This window comes from Phaethon aethereus (genome assembly GCF_964289735.1).
Source record: "Phaethon aethereus genome assembly, chromosome: 1".
In the NCBI taxonomy this organism is placed as follows: Eukaryota; Metazoa; Chordata; class Aves; order Phaethontiformes; family Phaethontidae; genus Phaethon; species Phaethon aethereus.
The window spans coordinates 4,367,999-4,385,237 of record NC_138575.1 but is presented as its reverse complement, the minus strand read 5'-3'; the positions used below and the strand labels follow the sequence as shown (position 1 = coordinate 4,385,237).

General features: G+C 44.8%; 1 protein-coding gene across 1 annotated transcript in view; it reads left to right on the top strand.

Moving 5' to 3' along the window:
• The window catches only part of PRKCQ (protein kinase C theta), a gene marked incomplete at both ends in the record, with an annotated part of 46,269 nt that overhangs the window by 9,230 nt on the left and 19,800 nt on the right, over positions 1-17,239 (top strand). Inside the window, 8 exons of the mRNA XM_082013466.1 lie at positions 43-205; positions 695-726; positions 819-904; positions 1,962-2,091; positions 2,793-2,902; positions 4,583-4,706; positions 6,719-6,894; positions 9,351-9,524. Of these exons, the coding sequence (XP_081869592.1) occupies positions 43-205; positions 695-726; positions 819-904; positions 1,962-2,091; positions 2,793-2,902; positions 4,583-4,706; positions 6,719-6,894; positions 9,351-9,524 (995 nt within the window). The remainder of the gene's footprint in view (positions 1-42; positions 206-694; positions 727-818; positions 905-1,961; positions 2,092-2,792; positions 2,903-4,582; positions 4,707-6,718; positions 6,895-9,350; positions 9,525-17,239) is intronic.

The window sequence follows — 17,239 nt, the reverse complement described above, 5'->3', positions numbered from 1 at the left end:
GACAGGGTGCCCTAATAAATCTTCTGTTTCCTTTCTCCCCAGATGCAAAGGACCTGGCTGACTGTGAGACTGAAGGCTTCTTCTCCTTGCATCAGCGCAGGGGAGCCATCAAACAGGCCAAAATCCATAATGTCAAGTGTCATGAGTTCACAGCCACCTTCTTTCCACAACCCACCTTCTGCTCTGTCTGTCATGAGTTTGTATGGTAAACGAAAATAGATCTATGCTTTTTCCCTTTTTAACTCTATGGACCAGTTCTGCTTCTCCAGTGAATATCTGTGCTCCTGCTGTCAGTACAGGCAGCAGGATTGGACCCTTGACATCTTACCTGGAGAGTTATTACATCACTTCAAGGATGCGATTCACAGTTGTAATTCCAACTGTGAAAATTCCCTTAATTTTTTAGTTCATTTTTTATAAATATTTTTGTCTTGGACCAAATGCACAGACATTTCTCATCAGCCTGGCTTGCTATTTGGATATCGTGAAATTCAGAATGTGAATATGTGTTAAAAAGGCTGTGAAAACCATAGAGAATCACTCCAGAGCTAGACTGAATGAAGATATTTAAATTAGAGAAGCTCTATAAAGACTGATAAAAAGCAAAGCTCTTTTATTCTGTTTCTTTCATAAATATTGCTCTCCTTCCTTCTGTGGAGGCTTTCAGAATTAACCATTTCTCTGTTTATTTCAGGGGTCTGAATAAACAAGGCTATCAATGCAGACGTAAGAAAGTTTTTATTTGGTTACTCTCATTTTTACTTGATCTTTTCTTAAGGCATTTTGTCATTAACACCGTGACACACTTGTTGTTTCAGAATGTAACGCTGCCATTCATAAGAAGTGCATTGACAAAGTAATAGCCAAGTGTACGGGATCAGCAATCAACAGTAGAGAAACAATGGTATGTGTTATTATTTGGCTGCTTTTTAAGAACTTGGACACCATTCATCTCTCTCCTACATTGCTGTAAAACAACTTCCGATGAAACAGAAGGTGCTACTGAACTAAAGGCTGTGTGATCTGACCTGTGCCCTTTGTTTTTTACGTTCCCAGTGGGAACTGGGAACTGTACTCAAATGGAGCCGCTGAATAAGCAGTTGCTGAATCAGGACTGACGTTTTTCTAATGTATGAAGTACAGCTCAGAAGGAAGTCGTGGCCATGAGGTGGAGATCTACTGGAGGAAATTCCTCACTACATGATGTTAGGCAGGACGTCACACTGAATTTTCAGAGCAGTATTTTAACATCCCACTCTGTGTTCGCTGAGATTTCCAAACAGTCAGTGGAAGATCTAGCATCTCCACTATTAATTTTATTTTCCTCATATCAGTTTATAATAAACCTTCTTTTCTCGTGTGCAAAAATGGAACTTAAACTCTTGATACGTCTATTCCCTTTTTCTTAATTGTGTCCTACAGCTTCTGTTGGCTTCCAGTCCTACACTGGCTCCTGTTCTCCCTTTACAGTCTTTAGAAATGAGATTCATCTCACCTGTCTTCTGACATCTCCAGGGTAGATGTAGCCAACTTTGTCATCACCTTTGACTCCTTATAAACTCAAAGAAGAAAAATAGGCTCTTCCGAAGAGTGATTCATGAGAACAAATGTAGACATCCATTTCAAGATCGGATCAATCATTTTTAGAAGTACCCTTGTTTTTCCATTGAGCATTAAGGGAGTCTGGGTACGCAGCTGAGATGCAAGCTATCTGGTCAGATAAATCAAGCCCAGGGATTAAATTACCCAGTTCCCACTGAATTGCACAGGTATTTTGTACCAAAATTTAGCTTTGTATATCTGAATGTTAGTTACATATAGTTTCTTCTTGGTGGTCATACTCAAGGATAAAGGGTCAGTAGACATTCCAACTTCTGTGGTACAAGCCTGGGTGCTATTGGTTTTCCATGAAGAGCTGCGGTGGAGCAGGGTGAGGTGCCAACACGGCTTTTCTCTTGCAGTTCCATAAAGAGCGGTTCAAGATCGACATGCCTCACCGTTTCAAAGTCTACAACTACAAGAGCCCGACTTTTTGTGAGCACTGCGGCACACTCCTCTGGGGCCTTGCACGACAAGGATTGAAGTGTGATGGTGAGTCCTTGATGTATGTGGCACGAGCTGAGCGTGGGAGTGGGATGTTGCTTTTAGAGAGTTGCAGTGTAAAGACCCAAATCTCATTTATCGCATTTCTCTATGAGACCTGTATGTGATGGTGTCCAGGGTGGTGAAGGAGTGGTTAAGAGGACCATCCTTCAAGGAGAATCATTCTTCAAGGAGGAAGAACACTGTCAGCATATAGAAAGATATGTGGTCCACGAGGCTGAAGAGTCATTTCCCAGAGAAACAAAGAACATCTCAGTGACACTGCTGATCTTCCAAAATCACTCCCAGTACCAACTTTCATGGTCTATTTCCATTATCAGACAGACTCAACACATTTCACCATCTTTGTGATCTCATACCAACGGGGACATCCTGTTCTGTGATTACGGTTTAGCTATGAACTGATACACTGTGGAGTTTTGGTAGCCTGTAGCTGCAATAGCTGATAGATGTGGAAAGCAACGTTTCACCCAGAAGAAGATATAAAAAAAGTTTGTCTCCATAGAGGACCAAAAAACGACCTGAGTGCCATCTCATGAGACATAAATGGTGCCCAGGCTTTGAGCTGTTTATGTGGCTGGTCTCTGCCCTTGGCCAACAGCAGCTTATGTTCCTGCCCAACCGAATGTCAGACCCTTTACAGCCTAGCTATCCTTTGTTGTCCTGACAACTCTTGTTCTTTCTTTCAGCATGTGGCATGAACGTTCATCACAAGTGCCAGACAAAAGTAGCAAACCTTTGTGGTGTTAACCAGAAACTAATGGCCGAAGCTCTGGCAATGATAGAGAGCACCCAGCAGGTAAATACTTTTAAGCTGTGAGTGATCTGGAGAAAGGAGGGTCAATTATTCAATGTTTGTTTCAGTGCAAGAAATAAGGGCATTGAGTGGAGCACTGTGGGTAACAAGTTCAAAGCAAAGAATAGGAAATAGGTCCTTCATGGAACAGGTAGTTAAACTCATCACAGCAATTTCTGGAGTCCAAAAATTTTCATGGGTTCAAGTGACAATCTCCAGTGCTCATGGAAGAGAAATCCATTGAAGATTAATAGAATGATTAATTCTGTTAATAGAAAAACACTGCCTTTGGATCAGGAAATCTCTGAGATGCATATCTCTGGACATAGGGAGAATATTCTCAGGATATGATTTTGCCTGCCTCCACTCTTCTTATATGTTTATCTGGTATCTACTTGACTTCTGTTGCTGACAAGACCTGGATGGACTTTCGCCCTGGCTCGGTAAAGCTGTAGTTACACTATGTTCATAACTGAGGTTGTGTAACAGGGTCCAAGGCAGAGTCAGAGGAACTTGGTTTGGGTCCTTTTACTGTCACTAACTTGCTCCATGGTTGTTACTTAGCAATTTCTCCTGTGACTCTCTGATCTGTGTGGAATGAAACTCCCCAGGTCAGGGACTCTCATCAAGAGACATAGGCCCCGGGGAGAGGACCTAGATACTACCATCATTTAAACAGTGTATGAACACAGAAAATTGAATTAAAAAGGAGGAAAAATAGCTTGTCACAAGCCCAAAACCATAAAAAGATTTAGAGACACTAGTTCAAAACCAGGATTGTTAGGACACCTCTCTGCTCTTGAGTAACCTCAAAGAGACACAAAATCCATAGGTACCCAGTCCTTCAAATTTAGATTTCTCAAGTATCCTAATACAACATCTTCATCAATACAGCAGGTGTTTTTCCATATATACCTTCCTGAGGGCTATCTACCAGGTTTAGCTCTACATATTTCTCACCTTTATGCAATAGGTGGTGCTGCCAAACCTCCAAAGAGGAGGTTTTTTTCTGCTCTTGCTTCTCTATTTCCTACCTGCTGTCTCTCTACAGCTCCTTGCACTGTATTCTTTGGGTGACCTCTGAGTGGTGAAGAGGGCAAACACTAGATACTTTCCCCAAAATACTCTTTTAATCTCCAGAAATGTGAGGCTTTGAGGACTTCTTGAGTCATAGTGTTTAGTAGCCCTCAGAAGATTTATCTTTCATGCTTTTGTCTCATCACCCCTGAATCCAGACAAACTCTTACCATCTGCAACATCCTGGCACAAGGATTTCATCAGAGTGATGTCCAGACACTGTACAGGAGTGAGGCTACAACACGATCCAGCCTCTAGTATTTCTCCATATTACCCTTCAAAGAGAACTATTAGGAAGGAAGTTGTTAGTTAAAATGTGTGGATAACCAGGGACTCAGACCCCTGTGCAAAATAGGGGATCTCTATATTGACAGTACAAACACCCGTTAACACCCAACCACATCTCATAAGAAGCCTTGCTGAAGGCTGTGGGTTCCTCTTGGTTACCAAACCCCTAAAAGTTAGGTACAGAGATCCTCTTCTCATAAGCCAAGATCTAGAAGAGGTCTTTGCTTATCTGACAGTCACACTTAAGAAGCCACAGTGTCCGTAAACTCAGAACGTGATATTTGGCTTAAAAGTCATTTGCTGTTTTCTGTAATCCAGGCTCGCTGTCAGCGTGACACTGAACAGATCTCCAGGGATGGACCTCTTGAAATTGGCTTCCCAGTTCCTGTGAAGGAGGTAACACCGCTTCAGGCATTGCCAGCATCTACAACAGGAAAAAAAGGTAGTTTCCCCTAGTGGTATGGGATGGCAGGCTTTGGTAATGTTTTGTTTTGTACATGGTTGGGTGGAGGTGACAAGGGCGGGGAATTTATTAGCCAGTGAATCTTTCATGCATCTTTCCAGCCTAGAGCAAGACATACCCTTTCTCATGCCAAGATATCAACAGCTCTTCCCAGCCACATCACTTGGGCATGGCAGATACCCTGGATCCCAGCCTGGTTCCTTTCTTCTCTATAAACCTGCACTTCTCCCATGCCATTCCAACCTCTGGTGACATGTGACACCAACTGCCACTCATTCAACTAAACCCTAAACTCTCTTGCTGACCTGGTACTTGAGCATACCTCATACCTCCACTGGCAATAATGTGTTTATTCTCTTCTTGGGACTCATAGACTGTAAAATCTGAGAACATTAAAGAGAAAGCAAGCTCTAAAGAGGAGTTTGGGAGTCCTTCTGATCACCACGGCCAATTCTCTTTCTGATTTCATATTTCTGGGTGGGGTTTGACATCCAGTTGACATCCATCCTTTGAAACCACTGACAGATCCCCACTTCATTCATTCAGGAGCTGATCTAGGTGTCACGGCCCTCTGTGCTACAAGAGCAGATGTAAATGTGAAAAGGGTGAATGAAAGATTGGGGAAGAGCGTTGATTAACAGACCTTGGACAAAGCTACTAGGCGCTCAGTGGCCCAAAACAAAAATTACAGTCTCCTGGGGAGATGCCTTGTTTGTCTGCTTTGTGTTTGAGTCACAGAGCTCTGGATGTTAGGAGCAAAAATGTCACCATCTTTCATTAGACTCATGTGGCCCACGTAAAAGGTCATTTCAGGACGCCTCCACCTTCACGGTTCATGGTGCCCCTCCAAGCACTGTACTACAACTGCAGCAGACCTATGGTGACACTGACACAATGTTTTTCTGCCTCCCACAAGATTTAAAATGCATCTACCAGAAAGGAAAGGGAAAAAAAGAGTACAAGTGAATCAAGGACTGGGACAGTAGGTCCTCGACTCCAACCCTAACCAAAGGTCAAGCTGAGAGCGCAGGCCACACCCTCATCCACTTTCTAAATGAAGGTTAAAACTGCCCTGTGTGGAGATAATATCGTAGAAACTGGACCTAGAGCAAAATGTCCGAAGGCACGGGTTAAAGCATGGCAGACCCACATTATACCAGTGCTCTGGGTTTGATACTGGGCAGCAGCAGGCTATCAAGCCTCAGAGGCTGGTTTTGGTACCATCTGAGCTAAGGGGACAGTGCCCTTTGGCCCCCAAAGGAAAATAAATATTGTCCCCATCTGAGTTTACTTTCTTTTCTACAAGTAGAACTGACTATGCTGACGTGAATCAGCAAAGCCCCAAATGGTTTCACATCTGGTTTACCAGTGGGTCTGTTTGTCTGCTGAGTAGTGTTCAGCAATTTAGGACAGTACAGCAAATGCGCATTTGAATGCATGGAATAAATCCAGTAAGGGACAGGATCTCTTAGAAGCTCATGTACATGCAAGTGAATGAAGTATTGAAGAAACTCAGTAATTCCACTCCAGGACAGCTGGAGGACTTGAGTAGAGCTTCGCATCCAGAGTAAGGACCCAACAGGAAAATACTGCTCCACCTTTTCACATGCTAGCTTTGCCAAGGGTCTTGAAAAGGCCTTGAAAAAATGGGACCACGTCTTAATGGAAACTAGCAAGAAGGAATGAAGAGCACAGGTGGCCAGAAATGAAGGATTTGGTCATGTTTTGCTGCCATAAAACAGGAAGACAGATGAAGGAGTTTGTAAAGTGGGAGTAATGCCACTGAAGAAGGTGGAGTTACACCAGAGTAAAATTTCCTCTGGGGAGAAAGCAAAGTGGGAGCAGAGCCAATCTACTTAGCAGATGTGGCCACCACATTTCCATTTATTTGAAATACCCTTTTAAGACTCTAAACACAATACGTGTAACTGTTCTGGGGATTTTCTACTCATTTCCAGGAGTTTATTTGAATGTTTTGATGTGTGTTTCAGAGCCACAGGGCGTCTCGTGGGAGACTCCGGTGGAGGGCACAATGAAGGGGGAGACTCTGATAGAGTCAGACTTGGGAGAACAGCCACACGAGCAGCAAGAGCACCAAGTGCAGCTAAAACTAACCATCGAAGATTTTATCCTGCACAAGATGCTGGGGAAGGGCAGTTTCGGCAAGGTAAGCATCAGGGGACTAGACACCACTGCATAGGTTGCATATTGCCTATTATGGCACTAAGTATCATGCGGTTTGAAGGCCACTTAGGAAAAAACATCTCCAAGCCCTCAAAGAACCCTTGCTCTGGCATGGCTGAGCCTTGAACCCACTCTTCTTCTTGCCTAAGAGAAATATTCTCCTTGCCCTTCCCTCTGCCCCCCTAGTTTGCTGTCTCATGAGCACCCATGACAAGAGAGGAAAGCAGGTGAGTAAAGCTGCATCTTCCCCTTCTGTGCAGGTTTACAGGACCTGTGCATCCCTCCTGCCCGCTTAGCTGAGCGAGCTCAGAGGGAGGTGGAAGCATTAGCTAAAAAGGCGAGTGTGGAACCTCCCCTCTCCAGAGCAGCAGCTCCCCAGCTGGGAGTGCTAACTGCTCTTTCCCAGCTGCAGTCTGTGCCAGAGTGTAAAGCAAATTTTGTAACAGCCAAGAATTTGTGTTTTTGAAACAAGAACCACCTGTTTTCAGTGGATTCATTAGTCTTGATGAGTTGTGGATTGTTCCTCCTTCTTGCAGATGTCCCCTGGAAGGAGGTTGGTGTTACTCAGTGCCAGCACAGAGCTGCATGAAGTAATTTCAGGGGAACTCACCATTGTGTTTTCACAGCCAATAAGGAGAATGAGCATCATTATGTATTGCGTTGCTCAGATCCAAAATGTTTCCAAGGTGGAAACTGCCTTAAAGAAGGGCTGCTTTTTGCCTGCTAAGTGAGCTGGAGCAATTGCTACAGCCAATTCTTAAACTGGTGAAATATTTGCTATGTTTGCTCTCCAATACTTGAAAACACTTGGCATGTCTGCACTTTGCATGGGAAGCAGAGCTGAGACATCTGAGTTAGAGCTAAGCCAAAATACCCCAAACTCCACAGCCCAGACTAACCTGGACTCAAGAGCATAGATATCATAGAAACATTTACATTGGAAGGAAGGGACCTTTGGAGGTCATCTAATCCAACCTGCTGCTCAAAACAGGTCTTGATTAGATAAGGTTTCTCAAGGGCTTGTCTAGTCAAGTCTTGAATACCTCCAAGGAAGCAGATTCTATACCTTGCTTCAGCCCCCTGGGTTAACAAGGACTCTCCAAGCTTGCAAACGTCTGCATCTCTCTGCAGCGCACCATGTGGGTGGGGAGGAGATGGGCTATTTCATACCCTTCTGCAACAAACCTCACCCACAAGTTTCCTGTGTAGGTGTTGCTCCTGGTGCCCTTATTTGCTTGGAGCAAGATTCACTTCCCTATAGAGAGGACAGGGTGTGCAGATCTCAGTGCCTGAGGGGTCTCTCCAGCGCTGCGTGGACGAGGGAGACTGAGGGCCAGACCCATGAGCAAGACCCCTCTGCTTGAGGTCTAGCATTGCTTACTTGCACCTTGGAAGTCACAGCACAAGTCACAAATGTACTGTGTTCCCCCGTTTCCCCAGGAGAGCAGTGCCCTGCACAAAAACGGGGTAAAACGGGTGCCTGCAGCATCAGCACTGTTAGCATTTCTGGTCATTCACTGCAGAGACAGAGGGAGGCTCTAGGCTCTACTCTCTGTCTAGTGCTACAAAGTGAAATGCAGCAGTAGCCAAAAAGGTAAATAAAACTTTTGTCAGGGCTAAAACATGTCTGAGCTTACTCAATAAATAGTGTCTGGTAGAGAACTTCAAACACCTTTTTGATGAATCTTACATATTTATTCAGTCTATGGGAAACAATGTCGACAGGCTGTTAGCATAAAGGTCAGGACTGGCACTGCTTTCCAGCGGAGATTCCTTTGCTCTACAGTCTCTAGAAAACCCTTCTCTGCTGCTCCGTGTCTCAGTTTTCCTGCCCATAAAAATAGATGGAAGTCCTAGCTCCGCTGGGATGTGTTTTGCTCTTCTGAGAGAAGTCCTGCAGAAGCATGGGGGACCCAGTCTGTTCGCTCAGGCCTCCTGCTACCTGGGAGGAAGGGGAGAAAGTCACACCTGATATAGATCAATCGAAGTACTGGTGGACATCAGTTTACACCTGCTGAGGATCTGGTGCGGGGCATTTGCATTTCACATGTTGACAAAGCAACATTCTGTGTTTTGTTATTTAAAGTCACAACACAGGAAATGTATCTCATGAGCATTTGCATAAATATGGTTTCTGTTATCAGAAGTGTTTGGCTCTCTGACATGTCCTGTCCATATGGGCATGTAGTCCTTGCTCTTGTAATCACCAAGACCTTCCCATCTTTCCCCAGGGTTCAGCTTCATAAAACTATTCTGGGTGGGGGGAACAAACTCAAAGTCTACAAAGTCTTAATGGCAGAATTGGGGAATTGGGCCTTAAACATCAGTGTTTTTAAGGTCTACCCTGGTGAATTCCCCAGAGCTCAGCTCCCAACCTTGCACGGCTGTGTTGCCAGCTCTAAGAGCATCACTCTTTCTGAGGAGCTGTTTCCACCCTAGGTGTTCCTTGCTGAACTGAAGAGCACAGACCAGTATTTTGCCGTGAAAGCTCTGAAGAAGGATGTGGTGCTGATGGATGATGACGTTGAATGTACTATGGTGGAGAAGAGAGTCCTCTCCTTAGCTTGGGAGCACCCATTCCTGACTCATGTCTTCTGTACGTTCCAGACCAAGGTAAGACAAGGATCTGTCACATTCCTCCACGGGCTGAGGACGCTTTGCTGAGATACAGATACTTGGTGAAGTGCTTAAGTCTCCTAGATGTTAGGGAACAGCTTGGACATGAGGTGGTGCTAAGGGAAGGGCTCTTCAGGTTAACCACTTTGGAAATGGCTCTAGAAATTTCATCTGCCTTCCTCACATTAACCTGGGGGGTGCATTTGAGGATTATGGCACCCAAGACTGACTGAGGTGGCTATGCAGAGACCCACTATTAAAGTGGCCACATCCACAGCCAGGGTGCAGATGTGCCCACACTGGTGTTATCTGAACCTCTTGGACCATGAAGCAGTATGCTGCAGCGACTAGCCTGGATCAGAGCTAACTCAAGAAACTCTGGTTATGGAGAATAAATATGGTGTCATTCACTTTGGGAATCTTCTTTGCCCCCAGCTACTGTTAAATTGCATCAGACTCTTCCTAATTCATGGATGACCACTGGTGGTTAAGGCTGCAGTTCAGAGGGGCAGCGCAAAACATCATCATCTGAAATCCGTCCTAGGACTCCAAACCAAAACTGAAGTGATATATAAGTAATTTATATACCTCGTGGCCCTACATGCCCATGAACCACCAACTGATTAGCTTTCCAGAGCCTTTTCTACAGCCACAACCAATCTTCTTAACACTAAAGCACACACAAGGCATAGAAAAAAATTCTGTAAGGAAATTTGAGAAATTGTTTTGTCTGTCTAACCTACCCAAACCACTCCTGAGAGGTTTTGCTATCCCAAAGCTCAAATTCAGAGGAACATCACTCTTTCAAGGCTGCTTGTTCAGGGTTTTGTTAGGATGCTCCCAGTCCCTGCTCAGTCCCAGGATTTAGTGATACAAAATACTGCTCGGTGTGAGGTTAGGACCTGCTCAGCAAGAGGCTTGCTGCTTCTGCAGGGTCAGGAGAAACAAATATAACCTCTGCAGTATATCCCAGTCACCCATGGGATGCGGCACCTGTTTAAAGAGAGATTACATTTATAACAGGGAATGTCTGCGAACTGCTGTAGGCGATGTGACACTAAGCCCAGGCATTCATGTTTAACCCCTTCAGGACTGTCAGTGAGGACAACATGTCCTGGGAATGGGTCCTTGCCTGGAGAGGAAAGGAATAAATTCCCTTTTATCTGAGGCTAGATTTCAGAGGAAAATATGAACGACCCAACTCCAAAAGCAAAGAAAATAAAGACTTAGTTAAAAAGACAAAATATTCACAGCTGTCACAGCTCTACAAGGGAGCTTATACTCCACGGAGAGCTGCTTGTGCTGCCTCTAACTCCAGGTGCCCAAGGAGAGGTTGACTAACGCCGGCGGCTGACTTGCACGCAGCAGCAGAACCGTGTTGTCTGTGGTCCAGCCTGGTCCAACCCTGGTCTGGAAGCTGGAGATCAGGTTCAGGATGGATACAGCAGTGGCAGTCTGCAGCTCTGGTTTCAGGCAGTGCATGCCTGCAAGTGTCCACTTCTCTTATGAGACCACAGCAAAAAGATGAGAGACCAAACGGAGTCATGTCAGGAGCCAGGTGGGATTTCCTGACCATTGAAGGGAGAGACTGCTTCCAGCTGTGGCTGAGGCAAGGAAAACCTGCAGGATGGGAAAGCAATGAGTGCCTGAAAAGTTCCTGGGTGCCAGGCTCAAAACCCAAGTGGTCTTTTCCTACACTCTCTTATGGGCAACGTTACCGTATCGCCCTCTTGACATGTAGAAAGAATCTCCGTCCACTTCATCCCGAGTCAACATTGCCACTTTAAAGTTATTTGATCTTTCCTTCTTGCCCTCAAGTCCACAGATACAGAAGCTGGAATGTGGCTGCTCAGGCCAAAGCTGTGGGCTGTGATTGATTTCTAGCTTATGTTTTTCTCCTCTGACCTTTGCAAGCCAAGCGGCCATCGCTCAACATGTGGAAGTCATTCAGAACAGGAGAGCTGTGACAAGCCATGGATGGTCTTTCCTGGCTCAAAGGACAGCACGGTTCAGTCATAGTATCTTTTAGAGCAATCATTTTAGAAGCCAGGGCACTGCTGTGTAGTCCCTCTCTGGACTTTAATATTGAAAACTTGAATTTTCAACTGAAAAATTAATTTTTTTTAAGGTTTCACTGCATAGATAAGTAGTTTCAAACAGAAATGCCCATGTCAATGCCACTCTGAATCTCTAATGCTTTGACTCACAAGGTTTCTGAGCTGCTTTAGGTACGGAGTGTCTCTGCAAAGGACAATTAAAATAGCAATGTTCCTACACTGAAAGAAGAACCTCAGTAGTCCCCAATTCTCCAGAGGGAAAAACAGTCATATAATCTGTTGACAGTTCTCTGAGCTCTGGGATGAGTTTCTTCCTGGCTTCAACCCAGGTAATCAGTGAATGCTGAACTATATAAAGCTTGACAGCCCTTCAGACAGGTTTTTGTAGGCACCAGGCACCTAGTGCTCCTTTTTATTCCTGCAGAGGCTGAATGATCAGTGCTTTCGAAACTGAGAATACTTGTCATGTTTTGCTGCATGAGAATAAATTCAAACACATGGGGGTTTTTTTTCCCAATCTGTTTTTGAACTTGACTCTTTTATTTTACTGCAGTAATCTTTGCATCCAGATATTCAGCTGACATAATTATATGGTGTGAATTTTAACAACAAGCTCAGAGAGCTATTCTGTTGTGTTAGATTTAAAGGGACACTGTTATGTTAAAGAGGAAGAAAAACATGTTTATAATTCTGTGAAATCCCAAAATTAGTAATGCCAAAACAGTGACCAGCATCCCAGTGCTTATGTTTTATTATTCTTTTTGCATTTCACTGATGTTCTTGTGATAAAAATAGGCTTTCCCTTTTTGAAAGTCACTTTTGTTCAAACTGTTTCTTTACCTCATTGATCAAATTTTTATTCACACCCTTTACCTAAATGCAAATTAAGTCCTTAGGCATTTTGGCTTGTAGCACAAAATAGCAACACAGAAAACTATCTCAACCCCAAAAAAAAGTAATCTTTATTGCAATTTAAAAGGAAATGTTACAGAAACATTTCTTTTCTGCTTTACTAATGTATTATACCTTTTTAAAATCCTGGTGGAGAGCCATTTTCACACACTCTGTTGTTTTAATGTGCTTAATAATGTTTTTAAAATCTTTTACATTGGCAGGAAGGAGAAAGGAATTGTAAATAAGGAATGTGATCCTAATTTAAAAATTCTTAGGCTCTGAAGTGTTTTCCGTAAGTATTTTCTCATTAAAATATCTCCTCGGAGGAAATTGGCAATTCCTGCAAAATTTTCCAAGGGCAATTTCGGTTTTCTTCTATCTTTGTCTTGCTGTTAGAGGGACGGGGCTAATTATTTGACCGGAGTCAGAGCGTGTAGATTGGCACATGCGCCTTTCACACCCGTTCCATGTTCAGCTCCATTGCCTGGCTGTGCCGTGGACCTTCTGAGCATCCCTGGATCAGGCCCACATGCCCTCCCCAGGCAATGCAGAATGGCTGCAGGATGCTAATGCATTGCAGGAGAAGGCATCCTGCAGGGAGGTGAGGTTGCAAGCCTTGACTTCCAGCACTGCTGAACCACTGAAACACAGCAAAATATTGGATGGACTAAACTAAAGACACAACAAAAATCTTGGTCACAAGATGAGGCATCCCATGAAGTCAGACCAGGTATCTTTCTAGCCAGCATCCAGTTTTTGGCATTGACCAGCAAGGAAGGATAAGGAAGAAAGTACAGGGCAACGCAGTGATTTTTCCCTTGCACAAACCATCCCATGCCTTGGTGTTCAGCCATCTGGGAGACGTGAACTTGAAATTTCAAGGTTTCTAGGTCTCCATCCTCCTAGTACTTTGTTGAGGATAAGTCGGCCTGGAAACATCTGATTCAAGGCTAACTGGACAAATTTGAGACAGCTAGAAATTCCCATTCTGCCCAGATGGGAAAGTTGTGGAATGACTGGGAAGCTTAAGGAGGCTTTGGGGATTTTTACCTCTTGCAACCAGCAGGCAGGAAAACTGGCAAGGTCTTATTCAGTCCTGGCTAAAATTTCAACATGGTTCAATAGAAATAGCAGCATCTCAGCAGAGCTTTGGGATTTCAGCAAGGTGCTGCCAGAGAAGGTATGAGCAGCTGTAATTCTAAGATCAAAAATATAAGGTCTTTACAAGACACTTCTAGGTGGTGTCAGCCGATGTGGTATGAACATGTGTAGTGCATTGGCAAGGAAGAGAGGGGGTCAGCTCGCAAGCATAGTTTTTTTAAGTGATAGGTGATCAATATATTAAATATACACATTTTAATTGCCTTCCTGTTGTTCAGCTCTGAGGAAAATCAGCCCAAAATGCAGTCAGCTTAGCCTGAGATTTCTAAAAGCCTGCAGTGTAGCTGCTCTTTGTTGTGAAAAAAAGTTGACTTCTTAAAATAAAAGCAATTTTTAAAAAAATTCTCCCCCCCAAAAAAAACAATTCCCCCTCCCATATTTTTCAGCTGATAAAATATTTATGTTTCATAAATGTGACTATTTTTCTTTAGTTTTTGGTCTGGTGATTTTTTAATCCTCATGTTTTCACAGAAACTTTTTTTCTAACCTTGAGAAAATTAGTGTCTTTCCAAGATCCCACCCAATACTGATAGGGAAAGCCACTTCCTCTTGCAAGACAAGGCTGATTGATAGTAACTCAGTTTACCGCTGTGACTCAGTTGGAAGGAGCTATTGCCAGCCATGTCTGCACCCTTATGTATACGTGTGTATTTTTATAGATGTGTATAAATATAGTCATATGCCTTGTACCAAGTAGATGGGCACACAAAGCTAAGCATCCCAAATGAGCAGTTGAACACGCAGTCAAAAATGCTGACAATGCAAACATTAGAACAAAAAATCATGAGATCAGGGACTGGACTGAATTATTTGGCAGCTGTAAGAAATGCTGCCATCTCCAGAAGATAGACTGATATTACACAAGAGGGAAATACTTTGTGTTTAAACCAGAGAACAAAATTAAACCTGGGGTTGCTTTAATTTGTAAGAAATTGGCTCTGCTTGTGTGCAGATGGTGCAAATAGCAATGTTAATACCTGCTCTGGTCACCTATTAACAATGGGTGACCCTGTGTTAGCTGTTCCTCATGGGAGCAGACGCAGTGAAGAGTGCATGCATTGCTCACTTTCCCACTGGACGGTGTTCCCACTGGATGAGGTGGCAACACTCACTGGGTGGTGTGGTGGAGAAGGGCTGAGAGACCTGTGGCTCCCATCTATCCCATGAAATAATCCCATGAAATAAATCCCATTAAATATCCCAGGGTCCTGTACCTGGATTGGGGCAACCCCCAGTATCAGCACAGGCTGGGGGATGGAGAGCAGCCCCATGGAGAAGAACTTGGGGGTACTGGTAGGTGAAAAGCTGGACAGGAGCCGGCAATGTGCGCTCCCAGCCCAGAAGGCAACCGTATCCTGGGTTCCACCCAAAGCCGCGTGGCCAGCAGGGCGAGGGAGGGGATTCTGTCCCTCTGCCCCGCTCTGGGGAGACCCCCCTGCAGTGCTGCGTCCAGCTCTGGAGCCCTCGGCACAGGAGAGACATGGACCTGCTGGAGCGGGGCCAGAGGAGGCCCCAGCAACGCTCCGAGGGCTGGAACAGCTCTGCTGGGAGGACAGGCTGGGAGAGCTGGGGGGGCTCAGCCTGGAGCAGAGAAGGCTCCTGGGAGACCTTCCTGCAGCTGCCAGGGCTGAGAGGGGGCTTGGAAGAAAGATGGGAATGGACTTTTAGCAGGGCCTGTTGCCATAGGACAAGGGGTGATGGTTTTAAACTAAAAGAGGACAGATTTAGACTAGATAGAAGGAAGAAATTTTTCGCACTGAGGGTGGTGAACCCCTGGCCCAGGTTGTCCTGAGAGGTGGTAGATGCACCATCCCAGGTCAGGTTGGATGGGGCTCTGAGCAACCTGCTCTAGTTGAAGATGTCCCTGCTCATGGCAGGGGGTTGGACTAGATGGCCTTGAAAGGTCCCTTCCAACCCAAACTTTTCTATGATTTTATAAAATAGATCCAAAACATGGATGAGCATCCAGACTGGGCTGGGATGATCTGCATGAAAATGTGAGACAAGAACCAGCTGCAGGAACTGCAGGATGTCAAACCTTTCTCTTGGCAAGGGCCAACCTAATTCAATGGGCATGCGGTGGGGTTAGGCCATTTAATATGCATTGTGGCACCTTCTCCACATGGAGCTATTTACTACAGTAACTGCTCTAAATAAGGGTAAATCCACGCTGTCCTGCAGCATTAATTATTCCGATATTCATCCCCCTGGGAGCCCTGGGAAGAAGAATTTTTCCTCTTCAGTAAATGGTGTTAAATCGTGTATTTGTATGTATGCAAGTGCTTTCAAATGCAAAGAAAACAAAATCTGAAAGTCTCTGCACAGAAGTGCTCTGGAGGGCTTCCAGCTGGTTTGAGGATTTTAAGAGCCTGTTGTAGGATGTACCTTCAAAAAAGATCAATTTAAATGCTGCCTGCTTTATCCTCATTGTTTGTAAAGTTGAAAGCATCTCTGATAGTGACTATTCATTCTCACAACAGTTGCATGCAGAACAGAAGCAGGTCAGTTTAACTCCATCCCTGCCGTGTCCTGGAGAGGCAGGTGGCTCTGCAGGGAGGAGCTCAGCTCAGCACAAGGCACTGAGGGACTGATAGGGCAAGAAATTGAGTTCTTGCAGTAATGAAGCCTTTCAGCACCTGGCAGGGTTGAGTTGACTGGGGAACCATGTTATTTTGAGTGCAGGATGCAAACCTGTATGTGTCTAACTGTGTGCTGTACAACATCACGTTGTACAGTTCTGTCTGCTGTGGGAGCTTTGTCCACCCGCAGAGGGGTTTGTCGTGCTCCCTCTGCTGCAATGGAGAAGGCCCTGAAAGATGATCTAGAAGTAGGGAATGGCTGATATGTGGATATCCACAAGACAACTAGTGCTGACTATCCTGGGGCAGCGTCCATTGCCGAGTCCTCCTTGAGCAATGTGGTTGTAAAAGATGGCCCCAAACTCTGCTGAGAGACCAGACTTGTTCTGTTCCATTGTGCGAGTCTGGAACTGTGACCAGAAGTTTGACCTGAGTGTTTGCTACCAAGGATGCTCTCACGGCGGGTCAGCAAGTCGTTTATCATCTGTCTGCAAGGCAGACAGGTAGGGTGAAGGTGATGGGCTCTTCCTAAGTCACCTTCAGAGTTGTGTGGGTCTCATCACTGAAGAACAGCATTCCTGTTTGTTTGCTTAGTATCCCTGAGCTAGGCCGATCGCAGGGGTTAAGGGCATGATAAAGTCATGCCATCCCAGCTGCCACGTCTTGAGAAATACCCACTTAACCCACTCTTGCCTGCTCCAGGTGCTGACGGAATGCAGAGCCTGGCAGTAGCAGACAGGAGCCATCAGATAACGTTCCCAAGACGAGAGGAAGTGTAGGTCAGAGCCTGTCTGCAAGTCCTCCGTGCTGTTCTCACCCTTTAACCTCTAGCACATTGTTGAATTTTTGGTGGTTTCAAGCATGGCTTTTGCCGCTTCCCATTTTTAGTATGTTCTATGGCTTTGTAGATCTCAGGCTTAGGAAGCTGTTTCCAGTAATTTGTTGCAGCTTGCACTGCTTGGTGACTCATTGTTACTCATAATGATGTACTTAGGGCTGACCTCAAGCAATTTTTCTCCAT